The sequence below is a fragment of the Mustela lutreola genome, chromosome 6 (assembly GCF_030435805.1).
Source record: "Mustela lutreola isolate mMusLut2 chromosome 6, mMusLut2.pri, whole genome shotgun sequence".
NCBI lineage: Eukaryota > Metazoa > Chordata > Mammalia > Carnivora > Mustelidae > Mustela > Mustela lutreola.
Window position 1 is genome coordinate 113066907 of NC_081295.1, and position 18262 is coordinate 113085168.

Genomic DNA, 18262 nt, shown 5'->3' on the forward strand with positions numbered 1-18262 from the left:
TGTAGATCTGATGTTTGGTTTAGCAGATAACTGATAGGCAAAGTGAAAATAGAGTTCTTTTCAACAAGGAGTTAGGGCACTAAATTAAGAAGTTAAGTGAAAGTTCAAGTATCTGATAAGTACTTGCTGAGGGCCTATTATGTGTAAGATGTAGTACTGACTCCTAAATTAAAGCAATGAAAAAGATACATGTGGTTCCCAACCACATGGATGGAGGTTATCATCTAGGGAATACTAAAAAACAGAGAAGGTTTCAGATTCAAGACAATAAACAGACTATACACATATGTTTGGATCTTTTTGTTTCTGACTCTTTGGTAATAGCAATATAAAACACAAGAAGGAGTAACGAAATAGTTCAGGATGTTTTTGCAGGACAGAAAACAGAAGTGAGAGCTGAACTGCCTTTTGGGACACCTTCCCTCAGGGATTTGAGGGAGGTACAGCAGATGAAGGGAAGTAAGAGTGGGCCTGAAAATAGGGATTAATTAAAGGTTTGTAATCAAATCGCTGTGATAGTTGGGCATCCCCGATTTAACTGCAGAATGTTAGGAAGATTAAAATTTACCTTAGGACAAAAACCCCAGGACTTTCTCTAAATAAATTAGCATGAGATCATAACATATTAACACTTCAGAGGAAGGCACTTATTCTTTTGTATGTGTGTTTGGTAAAAAGCAAGTAACGTGAAATCTACCCTCATCAAATTTTTAAGTGTTTGGCAGAGCGTTGCTAACTGTATGCATATTGTTGTCAGCAGATCTCTAGAACTTTTTAACCTTGCATGACTGAAACTCTGTACCATTGGATAGCAGTTCCTCATTTCTCCCTCCTCCCAACCCCTAGTAACCACCATTCCACTTTCTTAGATAAGTGTAACTATATTAGATCATTCATATCAGTAGAATCATGTAGTGTTTGGCCTATTTCACTTAGCAGAAGTCCTCACAGTTCATCCATATGTTGTAGTATAGAATTTTTTTCTTTAAGGTTGAAAATATTCTATTATATAACTGATTTTCTTTACTCTTGCATCTACTGATGATATTTAGGTTGTTTCCACCACTTGGCCATTGTGAATAATGTGGCAGTAAACATGGAAGTGCAGATATATGTTCAAGGCCCTGTTTTCAATTCTTCTGGATAAGTACCCAGAAGTATAATTACTGGATCATATGATAGCTCTATTTTTAATCTCTTGAGGAATCTCCATACTGTTTTTTATAGTGGCAACACCATTTTACATTGCCACCAACAGTGTACATGGGTTCCAGTTTCTCCATAAGTGCTGACCCTGTACATAATGCTATATGAACTAAGAGGTATGAGACATGGACCTTGCTTTCAAGAAGTTTCTTTTTCTTCTTCAAATTCTCTTCCTGTCTATCTTCATTTCACTCTTTTTTAAAATAGTTTCAACTGAAATGCTGTATTGTCCACAAAGCCTTTCCTGAGTTCACAGTCTAGGTTTACCCTTGTAAGATAACATAGCACTCTATCCTCTGTCATGCTCAGCACAGATGTAACTTAGAGAATTAAATGAGGGCAGGAAGTATTTTTTCTGTTTGTTTGTTTTCTTTGGTTTGGTCTACATAGCTTAGGACAATGCATGGCACAGTAACTGTATAATAAGTAATTAAAATTTTTTTGTGAAATGTGCCATACATTTTTAAAGATCATATAACATATTATTTTGTTAAATAATAGAATGAATACCCAAATAGTCAACCCTTCATTTAAGAAATAGAACATTACGGGGCACCTGGGTGGCTCAGTGGGTTAAGGCCTCTGCCTTCGGCTCAGGTCATGATCTTAGGGTCCTGGGATCGAGCCCCGCGTCGGGCTCTCTGCTCAGGGGGGAGCCTGCTTCCCTTCCTCTCTCTCTGCCTGCCTCTCTGCCTACTTGTGATCTCTCTCTGTCAAATAAATAATAAAAACCTTTAAAAAAAAAAAAAAGAAATAGAACATTACTAGCACCATAAAAGCCTCCTGTATAGTATACCCCTCCTAATTTTTGTGTTAATCATTCTTTTCCTTTCTATATAGTTTTATCACCTATGAATGTTACCCAAGTATATATCTGGTTGAGTCTGGAAAAACTGAGTAGTAAGCACACCCAGTTGTATAAGAAAGCTGCAGTATCACTACTATTAAAAGAAGGCTCTCTGAAGGAAAGCTAAGTGGAGTCTTTGGTTTATAGTATGTTTCTGTATAGTTAAAAAGTTCTAAGACTCCCCTTTGGGGAAGTTAGTGGGCAAGGTCAGGAGTGAATTGTGTGAAATTTAGAACTCACCACATTCAGGACTTCTGGTAAGGTTGTAATGTGATGAAGTATTAGATATCCAACACATGGAGTAGGCTGATTTGCATTTAAACTTGCTATTTAACTTTTCCTCCTTCAATTCTCAGGAGCAGGTCAAAGCAGAAAACTGTTCAGTAAAAAGACTGCCCTCTTACGATATAGTCAATAGGGAAGAAACTTCATCAGTGCACCCTTAGACAAATCAAGCAGTGAAACCAGTCTGGCAAGGTGTTTCTTCTTAGGGTAAAATGGTACCATGGCAGTAAGGATCTTTCAGATGATGGACCTCAATCAACATAGCTGTTTGTTGAGGCTCACAATCCAATATTTATTAGTCATGTTCTTTAAGGCAGAAGATCAACATAGCTATTTGTTGAGGCTCACAATCCAGTATTTATTAGTCATGTTTAGTAAGGCAGAAGATTCTTTGGAATCTTCCTTTACCATCTGCCTAGGGATTCCCTTTGCCTCTCTTTCACAGTATATTTATTTACTAACATCTTTCTTTCTTGGTTTACTCATTTTGGTGGATCCTATTTCAATATCTTGTTGAGTAAAGTGGCATAGGAACTTTTTGAAACCCTACCATGTCTATAAATGTCTTCATTCTCCTCTTGTTTGAAAGTTTAGTTAAGTATAAAATTCTAGGTTGGAAATCTCTTTTCTTCCGAATTCTGAAAATAATGTTCCATCGTCTTTTGAAAGGTTTGTAGCATTGCTATTGAGAATTCTAAAGTCATTCTGATTGTTGACTCTTTGGGTGACCCTTTTCACCCTTTCATGAATCTTATAGAATCTTCTCTTTGTTTCTAGTGTCCTGATGGCACGTAATTATGTACCTTGGGTCTCTGAGTATTCGTTGGGTCCTTTTAATCTGGGAAACATTTGCTTCAATTCTGGGAAATTTTCTTATTTTGTTAATGATTTTCTCCTATTTTTCTCTATTCTTGCTTTCTGGAACTTTTGTCATTCATATAGTGGATCATAATCACTGGTTCTCTTAATTTTTAGGGTTTTTTTTCTCCTTTTTTCTATTTCTGTCTTTCTTCTGTACTTTCTGTTGTACTTATTTCTCCAACTGTAATCCCTTTTTGAGCTTTTTGCTTTTGTTGTTTCTCCTTTTTTACCTTTTCCTCTGTCTTCCTCCTTTCTTTCCTCGTTTTCCTCCTTATCTTTGATCCCTTCTCCTTTTCTTTTAAAATCCAAATACTTGTTTTCTGAGTGTTCTTCTATCACAGCAACATTTTCTTGTTTCATGAACTACAATATCTTTTCTCTAAGAACAATATTGATAGGCATTTAAGTTTTTCTTTTTCCTACAAGTTTTTTGTTTGTTTGTTTTTGTTTTGGTCCCTAACTTGCATGGTAGAAGCTTTCTTCCAGCGTCTGATAGTCCTCAGTTGTATATACGTGACTGAAAACAAAAAAAATTAGAACTTCTGAGAGCATAGTTGGGACTTGTCTCGTTGACCTTTACATAGGATGATGTTGGTGAGCCATTTGCTAAGGAATTTCTGTCAGTTGCCTATAGATTTTTTTTTTTTTAAGATTTTATTTATTTATTTGACAGAGAGAGAGAGATCACAAGTAGGCAGAGAGGCAGGCAGAGTTGGGGGTGGGGGGAAGCAGGGTCCCTGCTGAGCAGAGAGACCAATGCAGGGCTCGATCCTTGGACCCTGAGATCATGGTCTGAGCAGAAGGCAGAGGCTTTAACCCACTGAGCCACCTAGGCACCCCTCTGTTATAATAGATCCATGTAATATCTGTTAGAGATGTATTGGGTTGGTCAGATTCCATGTGTCAAGAAATGTGAAGAATCTCAGATTTTATTCTATATATTGTTGAAAATAATTCTTCATGCTTTCCCATGTTTCTGTATATCTTGTAAGCAGAGACACTAAAGGACTTCTGTTCCAGACTAACTTTTTAAGGATGTTTATATTAGTGAAGAGCTTTGGAAGATATAGGTAGTGTCTCTGGATCAGAAGCTAGATTTGGTTACTGTACAGTATAATAAACACAATGTCTCCCTCTAGTTCAAAAATTAGACAGGTTTTCATATAGCTCCTTGTAAAAGATTAAGATTTCCTAAGCTTAGAGGTCCTCAGCTGTGACCTAAAACCCACTGTATGTGTAGCAGCCACCTGGGCTTGCCTCTGTATCACCCCCATGGAACTTGGGTGAATAAGGACAAGGGGAACTAACTGATGTGATTGATCATACAGTTCATGCTGCTTGCTGTCCTATAAGTAACAAAGTCCTTTGTCTCTGACCCAGGAGTCTCCTGTCTTCTCCCAGCACCCATGGAACTGTGACAGGCTAGCTTATTAGCTTCTAAGTAGAATAAAATCTTAGATTCCTTACACTTCTTGAAATGCCAGAGAAGATGTTTTCTATTTCCTTCCTGGAGAGTAAATATCTAACTGACAGGCTCTGGAAACGCAGTAGAGAAGGAGTGTGTATCTCCGCATTCAGCAGTCAGTATGCCCGTGTTCATATACTGGTACTCTCAGTTTTGCCACATGACTTTCAGTTCAGAAGGCCTTTGTTTTATCTTCTTCATGGAATAAACCTTTAGGCTTCTATGAAGTTAAAGAAGGGGCAGGAACCTAATGGCATATAGTTGATGAGAGGACATACAGATAGATCTGTTCTGTTCTTTGCTTAAAGGTCACCTTCTCAACTAAGCATTGCCTGACTTTCTTTTTAAAACTGCTACCTTTCTTATCCTCTTTTCTCTTTACTTCATAGAACTTACTACCTTGAAACATAGTATATCATTTACTTATTGTTTTTGTTCTTTATCCCCTCTCCCATTAGAGTGTAAACTCCATTAGCTCAGAGATTGTTATTTCTTTATTTTGCTGTATGCCCCCAATACCTAGAAAATGACCGTTATGGCACATACTAGATATTCAGTCAACAAATATTGCTGGATTTTGTTGATTGGATGAGTAAATGAATGATTAGGAGGAACTTGCATATCTTTAGCCCATTGCTCCTGATTTGATAATAAAGAGTCATTGGCTCATCTTTTTAAAAGCTTTAAGTGTTGATATTAATTGAGGATATAGGTGATTTTCTCAGAAGGTTAATTACTATCATTCCAAAGCAATTTAGAATAATGTATTTTGTACACAGTTTCTTATTCCTTTGTTAGAGTCCCTTTTAGGGGATTTCTAATGACAGTGTTCCTTTTTTCTATTGGAGTATATCTATCCCTCTCACTCAATAAATGTTGGATATAGTTTATTGGTAGAGCCAATGAAGTTGACTAAAAAATAATTTAAAAGGGGTGGGCTGTGAAATAGGAACAAAAAAAGTGTGATGTCCAAGGTAGCCAAATGAAGAAGTATTTCAAGAGTGAGAGTATGTGTAACTATTTCTGATGCTGATTCTAAGTCAAGTAAGATGAGGTCTGAGAATTGACTGTTGTATTTAGCAAAGTAGAAGACAATAGTGGTGCTACTAAGAGCAGTTAAGTGGGCCAGAATCTATTTAACATGTGAATTAATTACTGTTGTGTAAGAATTTACCCCCAAACTTAATTTAAAACAAACATTATTATGTCATCGTTTCTGTGGGCCTGGATCCAGAAGTTGTTTAACTGCTTTCCTCTGGATCAGGGTCTCTCAAGAGGTCAGTTCGTTCTCCTGTATTCACACAGATTAACCATGGGACTTTGTTGGAGAAATTGTACAGGGATGTGATACCAGGAAGTGAGACTTAACTGGGAGCCATCTGGGAGACTGGCTGTCACAAAAAGGGACTAAAGCCAGAATGAGGGGATGAATTGGGAGATGTTGAATACCAATGAATCTTTTGAGGGGTTTTGCCAGAAAAGGGAGCGGAGAAATAGGTGTATCTGTAGGTAGATGTAGTAATGGAGCTTAAAGAATTTCCCTGATTATTTTCTCATGAAATATGAACGAGGGCTCTCAGTTGAGATAGAAGGACAAAATAATTTACAAAATAGTACTCTAGAATTGTGGAGAGAAAATGGATTTGGAAAATATAGTATGATTGCTAAGCAGCATTGAAGGCCTATTTGAGATTATTGATCATGAATTAAAGTATAGTCAGAAGAGTTGTGTATTTTTTCCCTGCTACATTCAGCCTGTGGGTACACGTATGTATGTGGATACAAGGGTGGGAAGTTAGATTTTTAAAGGTTGAGATTTTTCTAGGCAGCTATGAGTGATAATGATGAAGTATGAAATTTAATATGGGTAAGGAGGGAAGGGAGATCTTGAGAGAAAGTACAAGGATCCAAAAAAAGTAGTGTAAGATTTATGGAACCTACTAAATAGGGTCAAAAGATTGCTGAACTTGTGGTATTAGAGAGAATAAGCTGGAGAGAGGATGTTGATTGAACTTTAAATTAAAGAGGGATTGCAGTCACTCGTAATGTAAAAATCTAAGGAATGACCATAGGAATGAGAAGCCAAGGAGGGCTAGAAGGCAAGAACACTTCAAGGAAAGGAAAAAGAGAACCCAGGAATTGTGATGTCTAGAGTAGTTTTGGAGAAAGTGACCTTATATTAGGAAATAAAGCCTTCAAGAAATGAAGGCTTTCCAAAGGGTTTGTAGTGACTGCAAACATGAATGAGACGGTGAATGATACTGTCCAAGAGGTGCAAAGCTAGTGGTCGGGGTAGTTTTAGAAAGGAGAGACCAAGAAAGTCTGAAAGCATTAGTAAGGAACAAAGAAGCTCCAGGTTCAGTAGTAGGAGGAGTGTAGAAGCCCCCACTGAGAGGGCTGCGCAGGAGTGGCATCCTTAGGAAATCAGTAGCAAAAACTTGTGCTTTTTGAGGCAGCAGATTCTAATTTCACATTACATGAGTGCTGTTAAAAAAAAAAAAATCTACTTTCCATTGAGGAAAATTTCTTCCCCTTCTCGGCTCTTCTCTGAAATATTACAGAACTTTGATCTACTTCAGATTGGTTTTCTTTCCACTTGGTTTCCTTTGAGATATTTGAAAACTGTCTCAGAATTAGCAAAAATTTTATGTGTGGTACCAATAACTTTTTTTCCTGAACCATATCAGAGTAATTTACCAACATGATGCTCTATCATCCCCACATTACTTCAGTATTTATTTCCTCCAAACAATAACATTCTCTCCTACATAACCCCAATAAAATCAAGAAATTAATGTTGATACATTGCTACCAACTATCCTTAGCCCATTCAAGTTTTGCTAGTTGTTCCAATAAAGTCATTTTTTTTTAATTTTCATTTTTATTGTGTTATGTGAGTCACCATACAATATATCATTAGTTTTTGATGTAGTATTCCAACATTTCATTGTTTACGTATAACATCCAGTGCTCCATGCAATAGGTGCCCTCCTTAATACCCACCACCATGCTTACCCATCTCCCTACGTCCCTCCCCTCTAAAACCCTCAAGTTTGTTTCTGAGTCTACAGTCTCTCATGGTTTGTCTCCCCCTCCAATTCCCCCCCTCCTTTACTTTCCTTTTCCTTCTCCTAATGTTCTCCACATTATTCCTTATGTTCCACAAGTAAGTGAAACCATATGATAATTGACTCTCTCTGCTTGACTTACTTCACTCAGCATAATCTCCTCCATTCCCATCCATGTTGATGCAGAAGTTGGGTATTCATCATTCCTGGTGGCTGAGTAATATTTCGTTGTACATATGGACCACATCTTTATCCATTTATCTGTTGAAGGGCATCTTGGCTCTTTCCAGTTTGGCTATTGTGGACATTGCTGTTCTGAATATTGGGGTACATATGGCCCTTCTTTTTTACTCCATCTGTATCTTTGGGGTAAATAGCCAGTAGTGCAATTGCTGAGTCATAGGGTAGCTCTATTTTTAATTTCCAATAAAGTCACTTAAAGAAAAGTGATCAGTTCAGAATCGTGGATGATAATTAATTGTTATGTTTCTTTAGTCTGCTTCATTATGGAACAGTTCCTCAGTCTGTTTTTGACTTCTATGACCCTGAAACTGGTAAAGACTATAATCCTATTAATGTGTAGGATGTCCTTTAGTTTCCATTACTCTCTGATTTTTCTCATGATTAGATTCAGGTTATGTGTCTTTGACAAGATTGTCTTCGAAATACTTTATGTTTGTCTCATTATATCCTAGCTTGTGGTACATGATTTGTCACATTACTAATGATGTTAACTTAAATCATTTGATTAAGTCTCCTTAGACTGCTCCACTGTAAACTTACTCTTTTTTACCTTCAAAAGGTCTGGGTTTTTTTTCATTCATTCATATACACGTCTCATACAGACTTAAGAATTTCTATATTATTCAGTGGATATTAATGTATTACTATCATAATTTATTTTTTTTAATTTTTTATTTTTTATAAACATGTATTTTTATCCCCAGGGGTACAGGTCTGTGAATCAGCACTCACCAAAGCACATACTCTCCCCAATGTCCATAACCCCACCCCCCCTTCTCCCAACCCCCCTCCCCCCAGCAACCCTCAGTTTGTTTTATAAGATTAAGAGTCACTTATGGTTTGTCTCCCTCCCAATCCCATCTTGTTTCATTGATTCTTCTCCTACCCACTTAAGCCCCCATGTTGCATCACCTCTTCCTCATATCAGGGAGATCATATGATAGTTGTCTTTCTCTGCTTGACTTATTTCGCTAAACATGTTACACTCTAGTTCCATCCATGTTGTCGCAAATGGCAAGATTTCATTTCTTTTGATGGCTGCATAGTATTCCATTGTGTATATATACCACTTCTTCTTTATCCATACATCTGTTGATGGACATCTAGGTTCTTTCCATAGTTTGGCTATTGTGGACATTGCTGCTATAAACATTTGGGTGCACGTGCCCCTTTGGATCACTACGTTTGTATCTTTAGGGTAAATACCCAGTAGTGCAATTGCTGGGTCATAGGGCAGTTCTATTTTCAACATTTTGAGGAACCTCCATGCTGTTTTCCAGAGTGGCTGCACCAGCTTGCATTCCCACCAACAGTGGAGGAGGGTTCCCCTTTCTCCGCATCCTCGCCAGCATCTGTCATTTCCTGACTTGTTGATTTTAGCCATTCTGACTGGTGTGAGGTGATATCGCATTGTGGTTTTGATTTGTATTTCCCTGATGCTGAGTGACATGGAGCACTTTTTCATGTACCTGTTGCCCATCTGGATGTCTTCTTTGCAGAAATGTCTGTTCATGTCCTCTGCCCATTTCTTGATTGGATTATTTGTTCTTTGGGTGTTGAGTTTGCTAAGTTCTTTATAGATTCTGGACACTAGTCCTTTATCTGTTATGTCGTTTTCAAATATTTTCTCCCATTCTGTCAGTTGTCTTTTGATTTTGTTCACTGTTTCCTTTGCTGTGCAAAAGCTTTTGATCTTGATGAAATCCCAAGAGTTCATTTTTGCCCTTGCTTCCCTTGCCTTTGGCGATGTTCCTAGGAAGATGTTGCTGCAGTTGAGGTCGAAGAGGTTGCTGCCTGTGTTCTCCTCAAGGATTTTGATGGATTCCTTTTCACATTGAGGTCCTTCATCCATTTTGAGTCCATTTTTGTGTGTGGTGTAAGGAAATGGTCCAATTTCATTTTTCTGCATGTGGCTGTCCAATTTTCCCAACACCATTTATTGAAGAGGCTATCTTTTTTCCATTAGACATTCTGTCCTGCTTTGTCGAAGATTAGTTGACCATAGAATTGAGGGTCTATTTCTGGGCTCTCTATTCTGTTCCATTGATATATGTGTCTGTTTTTGTGCCAGTACATTATGATGACAGCTTTGTAATAGAGCTTGAAGTCCGGAATTGTGATACCACCAACTTTAGCTTTCTTTTTCAATATCCCTTTGGCTATTCGAGGTCTTTTCTGGTTCCATATAAATTTTAGAATTATTTGTTCCATTTCTTTGAAAAAGATGGATGGTACTTTGATAGGAATTGCATTAAATGTGTAGATTGCTTTAGGTAGCATAGCCATTTTCACAATATTTATTCTTCCAATCCATGAGCATGGAACATTTTTCCATTTCTTTGTGTCTTCCTCAATTTCTTTCATGAGTACTTTATAGTTTTCTGAGTATAGATTCTGTGCCTCTTTGGTTAGGTTTATTCCTAGGTATCTTATGGTTTGGGGTGCAATTGTAAATGGGATGGACTCCTTAATTTCTCTTTCTTCTGTCTTGTTGTTGGTGTAGAGAAATGCAACTGATTTCTGTGCATTGATTTTATATCCTGACACTTTACTGAATTCCTGTACAAGTTCTATCAGTTTTGGAGTGGAGTCTTTTGGGTTTTCCACATATAGTATCATATCATCTGCGAAGAGTGATAATTTGACTTCTTCTTTGCCGATTTGGATGCCTTTAATTTCCTTTTGTTGTCTGATTGCTGAGGCTAGGACTTCTAGTACGATGTTGAATAGCAGTGGTGATAATGGACATCCCTGCCGTGTTCCTGACCTTAGCGGAAAAGCTTTCAGTTTTTCTCCATTGAGAATGATATTTGCGGTGGGTTTTTCATAGATGGCTTTGTTGATATTGAGGTATGTGCCCTCTATCCCTACACTTTGAAGAGTTTTGATCAGGAAGGGATGCTGTACTTTGTCAAATGCTTTTTCAGCATCTATTGAGAGTATCATATGGTTATTGTTCTTTCTTTTATTGATGTGTTGTATCACATTGACTGATTTGCGGATGTTGAACCAACCTTGCAGCCCTGGAATAAATCCCACGTGGTCGTGGTGAATAATCCTTTTAATGTACTGTTGAATCCTATTGGCTAGTATTTTGTTGAGTATTTTCGCATCTGTGTTCATCAAGGATGTTGGTCTATAGCTCTCTTTTTTGATGGGATCCTTGTCTGGTTTTGGGATCAAGGTGATGCTGGCCTCATAAAATGAGTTTGGAAGTTTTCCTTCCATTTCTATTTTTTGGAACAGTTTCAGGAGAATAGGAATTAGTTCTTTTTTAAATGTTTGGTAGAATTCCCCCGGGAAGCCGTCTGGTCCTGGGCTTTTGTTTGTTTGGAGATTTTTAATGACTGTTTCAATCTCCTTACTGGTTATGGGTCTGTTCAGGCTTTCTACTTCTTCCTGGCTCAGTTGTGGTAGTTTATATGTTTCTAGGAATGCATTCATTTCTTCCAGATTGTCAAATTTGTTGGCGTAGAGTTGCTCATAGTATGTTCTTATAATAGTTTGTATTTCTTTGGTGTTAATTGTGATCTCTCCACTTTCATTCATGATTTTATTTATTTGGGTCCTTTCTCTTTTCTTTTTGATAAGTCTGGCCAGGGGTTTATCAATTTTATTAATTCTTTCAAAGAACCAGCTCCTAGTTTCGTTGATTTGCTCTATTGTTTTTTTGGTTTCTATTTCATTGATTTCTGCTCTGATCTTTATGATTTCTCTTCTCCTGCTGGGCTTAGGGTTTCTTTCTTGTTCTTTCTCCAGCTCCTTTAGGTGTAGGGTTAGGTTGTGTACCTGAGACCTTTCTTGTTTCTTGAGGAAGGCTTGTACCGCTATATATTTTCCTCTCAGGACTGCCTTTGTTGTGTCCCACAGATTTTGAACCGTTGTATTTTCATTATCATTTGTTTCCATGATTTTTTTCAATTCTTTAATTTCCCGGTTGACCCATTCATTCTTTAGAAGGATGCTGTTTAGTCTCCATGTATTTGGGTTCTTTCCACACTTCCTCTTGTGGTTGAGTTCTAGCTTCAGAGCATAGTGGTCTGAAAATATGCATTGTGGTCTGAAAATATGATACCGGTTGAGTCCTGATTTAGGATCAAGGATGTGATCTATTCTGGAGAATGTTCCACGTGTACTAGAGAAGAATGTGTTCTGTTGCTTTGGGATGAAATGTTCTGAATATATCTGTGATGTCCATCTGGTCCAGTGTGTCATTTAAGGCCTTTATTTCCTTGCTGATCTTTTGCTTGGATGATCTGTCCATTTCAGTGAGGGGAGTGTTAAAGTCCCCTACTATTATTGTATTATTGTTGATGTGTTTCTTTGATTTTGTTATTAATTGGTTTATATAGTTGGCTGCTCCCACGTTGGGGGCATAGATATTTAAAATTGTTAAATCTTCTTGTTGGACAGACCCTTTGAGTATGATATAGTGTCCTTCCTCATCTCTTATTATAGTCTTTGGCTTAAAATCTAATTGATCTGATATAAGGATTGCCACTCCTGCTTTCTTCTGATGTCCATTAGCATGGTAAATTCTTTTACACCCCCTTACTTTAAATCTGGAGGTGTCTTCAGGCTTAAAATGAGTTTCTTGTAGGCAACATATAGATGGGTTTTGTTTTTTTATCCATTCTGATACCCTGTGTCTTTTGATTGGGGCATTTAGCCCATTAACATTCAGGGTAACTATTGAGAGATATGAATTTAGTGCCATTGTATTGCCTGTAAGGTGACTGGTACTCTATTTTGTCTCTGTTCCTTACTGATCTACCACTTGTAGGCTCTCTCTTTGCTTAGAGGACCCCTTTCAATATTTCCCGTAGAGCTGGTTTGGTGTTTGCAAATTCTTTCAGTTTTTGTTTGTCCTGGAAGCTTTTAATCTCTCCTTCTATTTTCAATGATAGCCTAGCTGGATATAGTATTCTTGGCTTCATGTTTTTCTTGTTTAGTGCTCTGAAAAATAATCATGCCAGCTCTTTCTGGCCTGCCAGGTCTCTGTGGATAAGTCAGCTGCCAATCTAATATCTTTACCATTGTATGTTACAGACTTCTTTTCCCGGGCTGCTTTCAGGATTTTCTCTTTGTCACTGAGACTTGTAAATTTTGCTATTAGGTGACGGGGTGTGGGCCTATTCTTATTGATTTTGAGGGGGGTTCTCTGAACCTCCTGAATTTTGATGCTCGTTCCCTTTGCCATATTGGGGAAATTCTCCCCAATAATTCTCTCCAGTATACCTTCTGCTCCCCTCTCTCTTTCTTCTTCTTCTGGAATCCCAATTATTCTAATGTTGTTTCATCTTATGGTGTCACTTATCTCTCGAATTCTCCCCTCATGGTCCAGTAGCTGTTTGTCCCTCTTTTGCTCAGCTTCTTTATTCTCTGTCATTTGGTCTTCTATATCACTAATTCTTTCTTCTGCCTCATTTATCCTAGCAGTGAGAGCCTCCATTTTTGATTACACCTCATTAATAGCTTTTTTTATTTCAACTTAGTTAGATTTTAGTTCTTTTATTTCTCCAGAAAGGGCTTTTATATATCCCGAGAGGGTTTCTCTAATATCTTCCATGCCTTTTTCGAGCCCAGCTAGAACCTTGAGAATTGTCATTCTGAACTCTAGATCTGACATATTACCAATGTCTGTGTTGATTAGGTCCCTAGCCTTCGGTACTGCCTCTTGTTCTTTTTTTTGTGGTGAATTTTACCACCTTCTCATTTTGTCCAGATAAGAGTATATGAAGGAGCAAGTAAAATACTAAAAGGGTGGCAACAACCCCAGGACAATATGCTTTAACCAAATCAGAAGAGATCCCAAATCGTGAGGGGGGAGAAAGGGGATAAAAAGAGGTTCAAAAAGGAAGAAAGAAAAAAAAAAGAAAAATAAATAAAATAAAAAAATTTTAAAAAATAAAACGAATAAAGAAAAATATAAAAAGGAAAAAATATATATATTAGATAAACTAGTTAAAAATGTTAAAAAAAAGGGTAAAAGTTAAAAAAAATTTTAGCAGAAGAAGAGAAAAAAAATGAAAAAGAAAAAATTAAATTAACTGCAAGACTAAAAAAATCACAGGGAAAAAAAAAAAGAAAATCACAGGGAGAAAGCCATGAATTCCGTGCTTTGCTTTCTCCTCCTCTGGAATTCTTCTGCTCTCCTTGGTATTGAAACCCGCACTCCTTGGTAGGTGAACTTGGTCTTGGCTGGATTTCCTGTGGATCTTCTGGGGGAGGGGCCTGGTGTAGTGATTCTCAAGTGTCTTGGCCCCAGGCGGAATTGCTCCGCCCTTACCAGGGGCCAGGTGAGTAATCCCCTCGGGTTTGCTTTCAGGAGCTTTTGTTCCCTGAGCACTTTCCGTAGAGTTCTGGAGGACAGGAATACAAATGGCAGCCTCCTGGTCCTCGCCCCGGAGGAGCCGAGAGCCCGGGGCCCCACTCCTCAGTGCGCCCTCAGAGAACAGCGCCCATTTACTCCCGTCTGCCTGACCTCCGGCCGGGCTCCGAGCTCACTGAGCCTGTGACCGGTTCAAGGTCACCCCGAGCTGTGATCTTACGGTTGGCTCTGTCTCTGTATCCGGCTTTCCCATTCCAATACCCGCAAGTTCTGTGACACTCAGACACCCCCGATCCTTCTGTGACCCTGCGGGACCTGAGGCCACGCTGACCCCGTGTGGGCTTCGCCCCGGTTTAGCCTCTAGAGCGATGTCCCTCAGCAGAACAGACTTTTAAAAGTCCCGATTTTGTGCGCCCGCCGCTTGCCGGGAGCCCGCCCCTCCCCCCGGGGTCTATCTTCCCGTCGCTTTGGATTCACTTCTCCGCCGGTCCTACCTTTCAGAAAGTGGTTGTTTTTCAGTTTCCAGAATTGTTGTTGTTCTTCTCTTCGATCTGCTGATGGATTTGCAGGTGTTTGCAATCTTTAGATAAGCTATCTAGTTGATCTGCTAGCTGATGTAGTCTCAGCCTGCTACTTCTTCGCCATCTTGACTCCTGCCCCCTATCATAATTTATTTTGATGCTCCGTTCATCCCCAAAATGACCAGGGTAACCTCTTCAGTCTAGCTTCCATGTCCTTTTGAAGTGTCCCCTCATTCTTTCAGCACTTCTCTACTTTTTGGTATGAAAAGATGATCCAGACTTCTTTTGCCCTGTCTGTGCCCCAGCACTGGAGTCATGAATTTCTGCAAAAGCTCTGGTTCCTTTAATGGAAGAGTATTATGAAACCAATATTTGAAGCTGTGTTGCTCTCAGGCCCTGTGAGTGGACATAGCTAGTGAGTACATGTATGTACTCATATACAAATTTATACCTATCTTTATCTAAATATGTACTGCAAATACCATGAGTTCACATCAGTATTTCTAATTTCAGTCTGTTACAGGATTTATTTTACACTTATATCTATTTTCCATATTTGTATATCCTTTCTCTGAAAGATTTCAGTGAGAAATTTGACTCTCGTTATCCTTACTATATTTTCTTATTTGAGCGGTCGCTCATAGGTGCCGGTCTCTTGTCACTGCTCTCTCTCCCTCCAGATCCTCTCCTTACACCTCGTAGGCGTCAGCACCTCATGCCAGGTCACTTCTCTGTGTGGATGCTCTTCCCATATCCGCTTGACTGTACTAAGTCTTTGTGCTAAGAGTTCCTACTGTAGGGATGTTGGCCTCACCTTACTTTGCCTCCGTGAGAGTATATCAGGTTGCCACTTCCCACACCCACCCTCACCACCGTTCATCCTTTTTGGACTCCTGGCCTTGTCCCTGGCTGCCTGTCTGCAAGGACACCCTCCTCACCTAATTTGGGCTCCAGCACCCCCCCACCTGTAGCCTTATGTGTTCTCCCACATGGTTGCCCTTTTCATCTTGCTTGGGCTCCCAGTACCTCACCCTAAGTCAGCCCTCCACCAGAATTGCCCTCTTCATCCTACACAGGCTCTGACATCAGGTAATACTCCATATGGACACCTACTTATTCCCTTTAGACTCTGGCATCCCACTCTGTGCTTCCTGCTTTGCAGAGATGCCCACCTTATTTAAATGTTTAAATTCCTCCTTGTTGTAATGACCTGATACCAACAACCTGGAAGGAGCTAATCCAATCTTTATAAATAAAGGGCACGGTCTTCCACAAGACTGAGCTCACTTCAGACATAGGGTCACACTTCAGGGGTCCACAAGCTACCCACATTTCTGATTAGATGGCTACAAATTCAGGGTTCTTATTACCCCTTCAGGTTTGATAGAACAACACACAAAACTCAAGAAAGCACTCAACTTAATTATGGTTTTATCATAGCAAAGGGATACATAACATAGCCTGCCAAAAGAAAAGAAGCATAGGCAAAGGGCAAAGTCTGGGAGAGTCCCATAGTTGTGAAGCTTCTGTTGTTCTCTCCCCAAGGAGTCAGGATGTATTTACCCTCCCAGAAAGTTTAAATGTGACAGTATGTGAAATATTGCCAATCAGGGAAGCTTACCTGATTGAATCTTTGCTCAGTCTCCAGACCCCTTTCCCCTCACTGGAGTTTGGGTTCACATGATGTGTCTCAAGCCCCACTTTCTAGTCACATAGTTGGTCTATTGTGGCCAACCCCTATCCTGAGTCATCTCTTTACCATAAACTCTCTGGACCCAACATGAGTAAACTCCACTACCACCACGACCACCACCACTAGGACCAAGCCCTGAGCCTTAGGTGTTCTTCCATGTGGTTGCCTGTCCTAGGAAATTCTAAGAATTTAGAAGCCACTTCCAAGGGATTGGGACAAAAGCCAAACAAATTCTTTATTCCCAGGGATTAAAGGTTACCACTCAGCAACCAGGACAGTAGCCAATCAAATGCTTTTTTATGCATCTTTGGAAAACTAAATTGCTTCCTTCTGGGAGTACAGATCAATTATTCCTCATAGAGTATCTACCTTGAGGGGCACCTGGGTGACTCAGTTGGTTAAGCATCTGCCTTCAGCTCAGGTCATGATCCCAGGGTCCTGGGATTGGTCAGGCTCCCTGCTCAGCCGGGAGTCTGCTTCTCCTTCTGCTCCTCCCCACCCCACACCCCGCTCCCTGGATTGTGCTCCCTCTTTCTCTCTCTCAAATAGATAAGTAAAATCTTTAAAAAAAAACAACCCAAAACTACCTTGAGATTTCCTGATGTACGTTTTCAGTTATATAACAGTTTTATAGTGGTTATCATTTACTTCTTTTTTATATAGAAATTGTTAAACTTTCAGAAATGTTCTAATACTGCTATAGAAAATGATAATAGCACTGGAGAGTAATAGAATCAAACTTAAGGTATTTAAAAGTATTAATTTACTTCTATTATATTTTTCCTTTTTACCTGTCAGTTACGTATCTTATTTGTTTTAGGTATGACTTTAGCCTTTCCAGCTTCAGTTCATGATTCTCTGATTTGCAGTAAAACATTTCAAATTCTGTATAAAAATGAGGAGGTTGTTTTAAATGATGTCATGATCTTCAAAGTTAAAATGTTGTTGGATGAAAAAAAGGTAAACATCTCTTCATATATATTTAGATAAATATTTTTTGTAGAGCCTCCAGGCATATTTCTAACTTTAAGTATTCAGCAAACCTTATGCTGTAATTTCTCTTCAGATTGAAGAAACCCTTGAAGAAATGAATTTTTTGTTATCCTTGGATCTACACTTCACAGATGGAGATTATTCGTAAGTAGGCTATTCAAACAATTAAAAATCTTTGACTGGGTGGCTCAGTGGGTTAAAGCTTCTGTCTTCGCTCGGGTCCTGGGATGGAGCCCCGGATCGGGCTCTCTGCTCAGCAGGGAGCCTGCTTCCTCCTCTCTCTCTGCCTGCCTCTCTGCTACTTGTGATCTCTGTCTGTCAAATAAATAAATAAAATCTTTTAAAAAAAAATCTTCAGTTTCTCATAACTGCTACCTATTCTCCATTTTCTAGTTAGAATTTAGCCTCTCCCTTTCTTGTTTATTTGAACTACTTCTGTCTAATCATGGAGTCTCATAAGAGTAGTTAGGGCTACTCTTTTGTACCCATGTCAATTCCATGAGCCCCAGGTAGCACATCAGACAAGTTGAAGAAATAAATAATTTCCTAAACTCTAGAAACTCCACTGTTGGTATAATACCACTACTATGAGACATTTAAATATAACAGAACTCTCTTTCACTGTATCACTGACCATCTTTCTTATGGCATAAGTAATGCCATCTTTAGGTAGGACTCTTAATATTTAGAGAGTTTTCAAGACTGATGACCTTATACCTTGCAGTTGTTTGTAGTTTGTTAATTCCTAG

The 18262-nt window shown here is 38.9% G+C and overlaps 1 protein-coding gene across 11 annotated transcripts in view; it reads left to right on the top strand.

The window, feature by feature from the left end:
* The window catches only part of FAM135A (family with sequence similarity 135 member A), a 131031-nt gene that overhangs the window by 32388 nt on the left and 80381 nt on the right, over nt 1–18262 (top strand). For all 11 annotated transcript variants that reach the window (XM_059178380.1, XM_059178376.1, XM_059178383.1 and 8 more), the window contains exons 5-6: nt 17341–17480; nt 17587–17657. In XM_059178380.1, coding sequence (XP_059034363.1) covers nt 17341–17480; nt 17587–17657 — 211 coding nt within the window. The remainder of the gene's footprint in view (nt 1–17340; nt 17481–17586; nt 17658–18262) is intronic.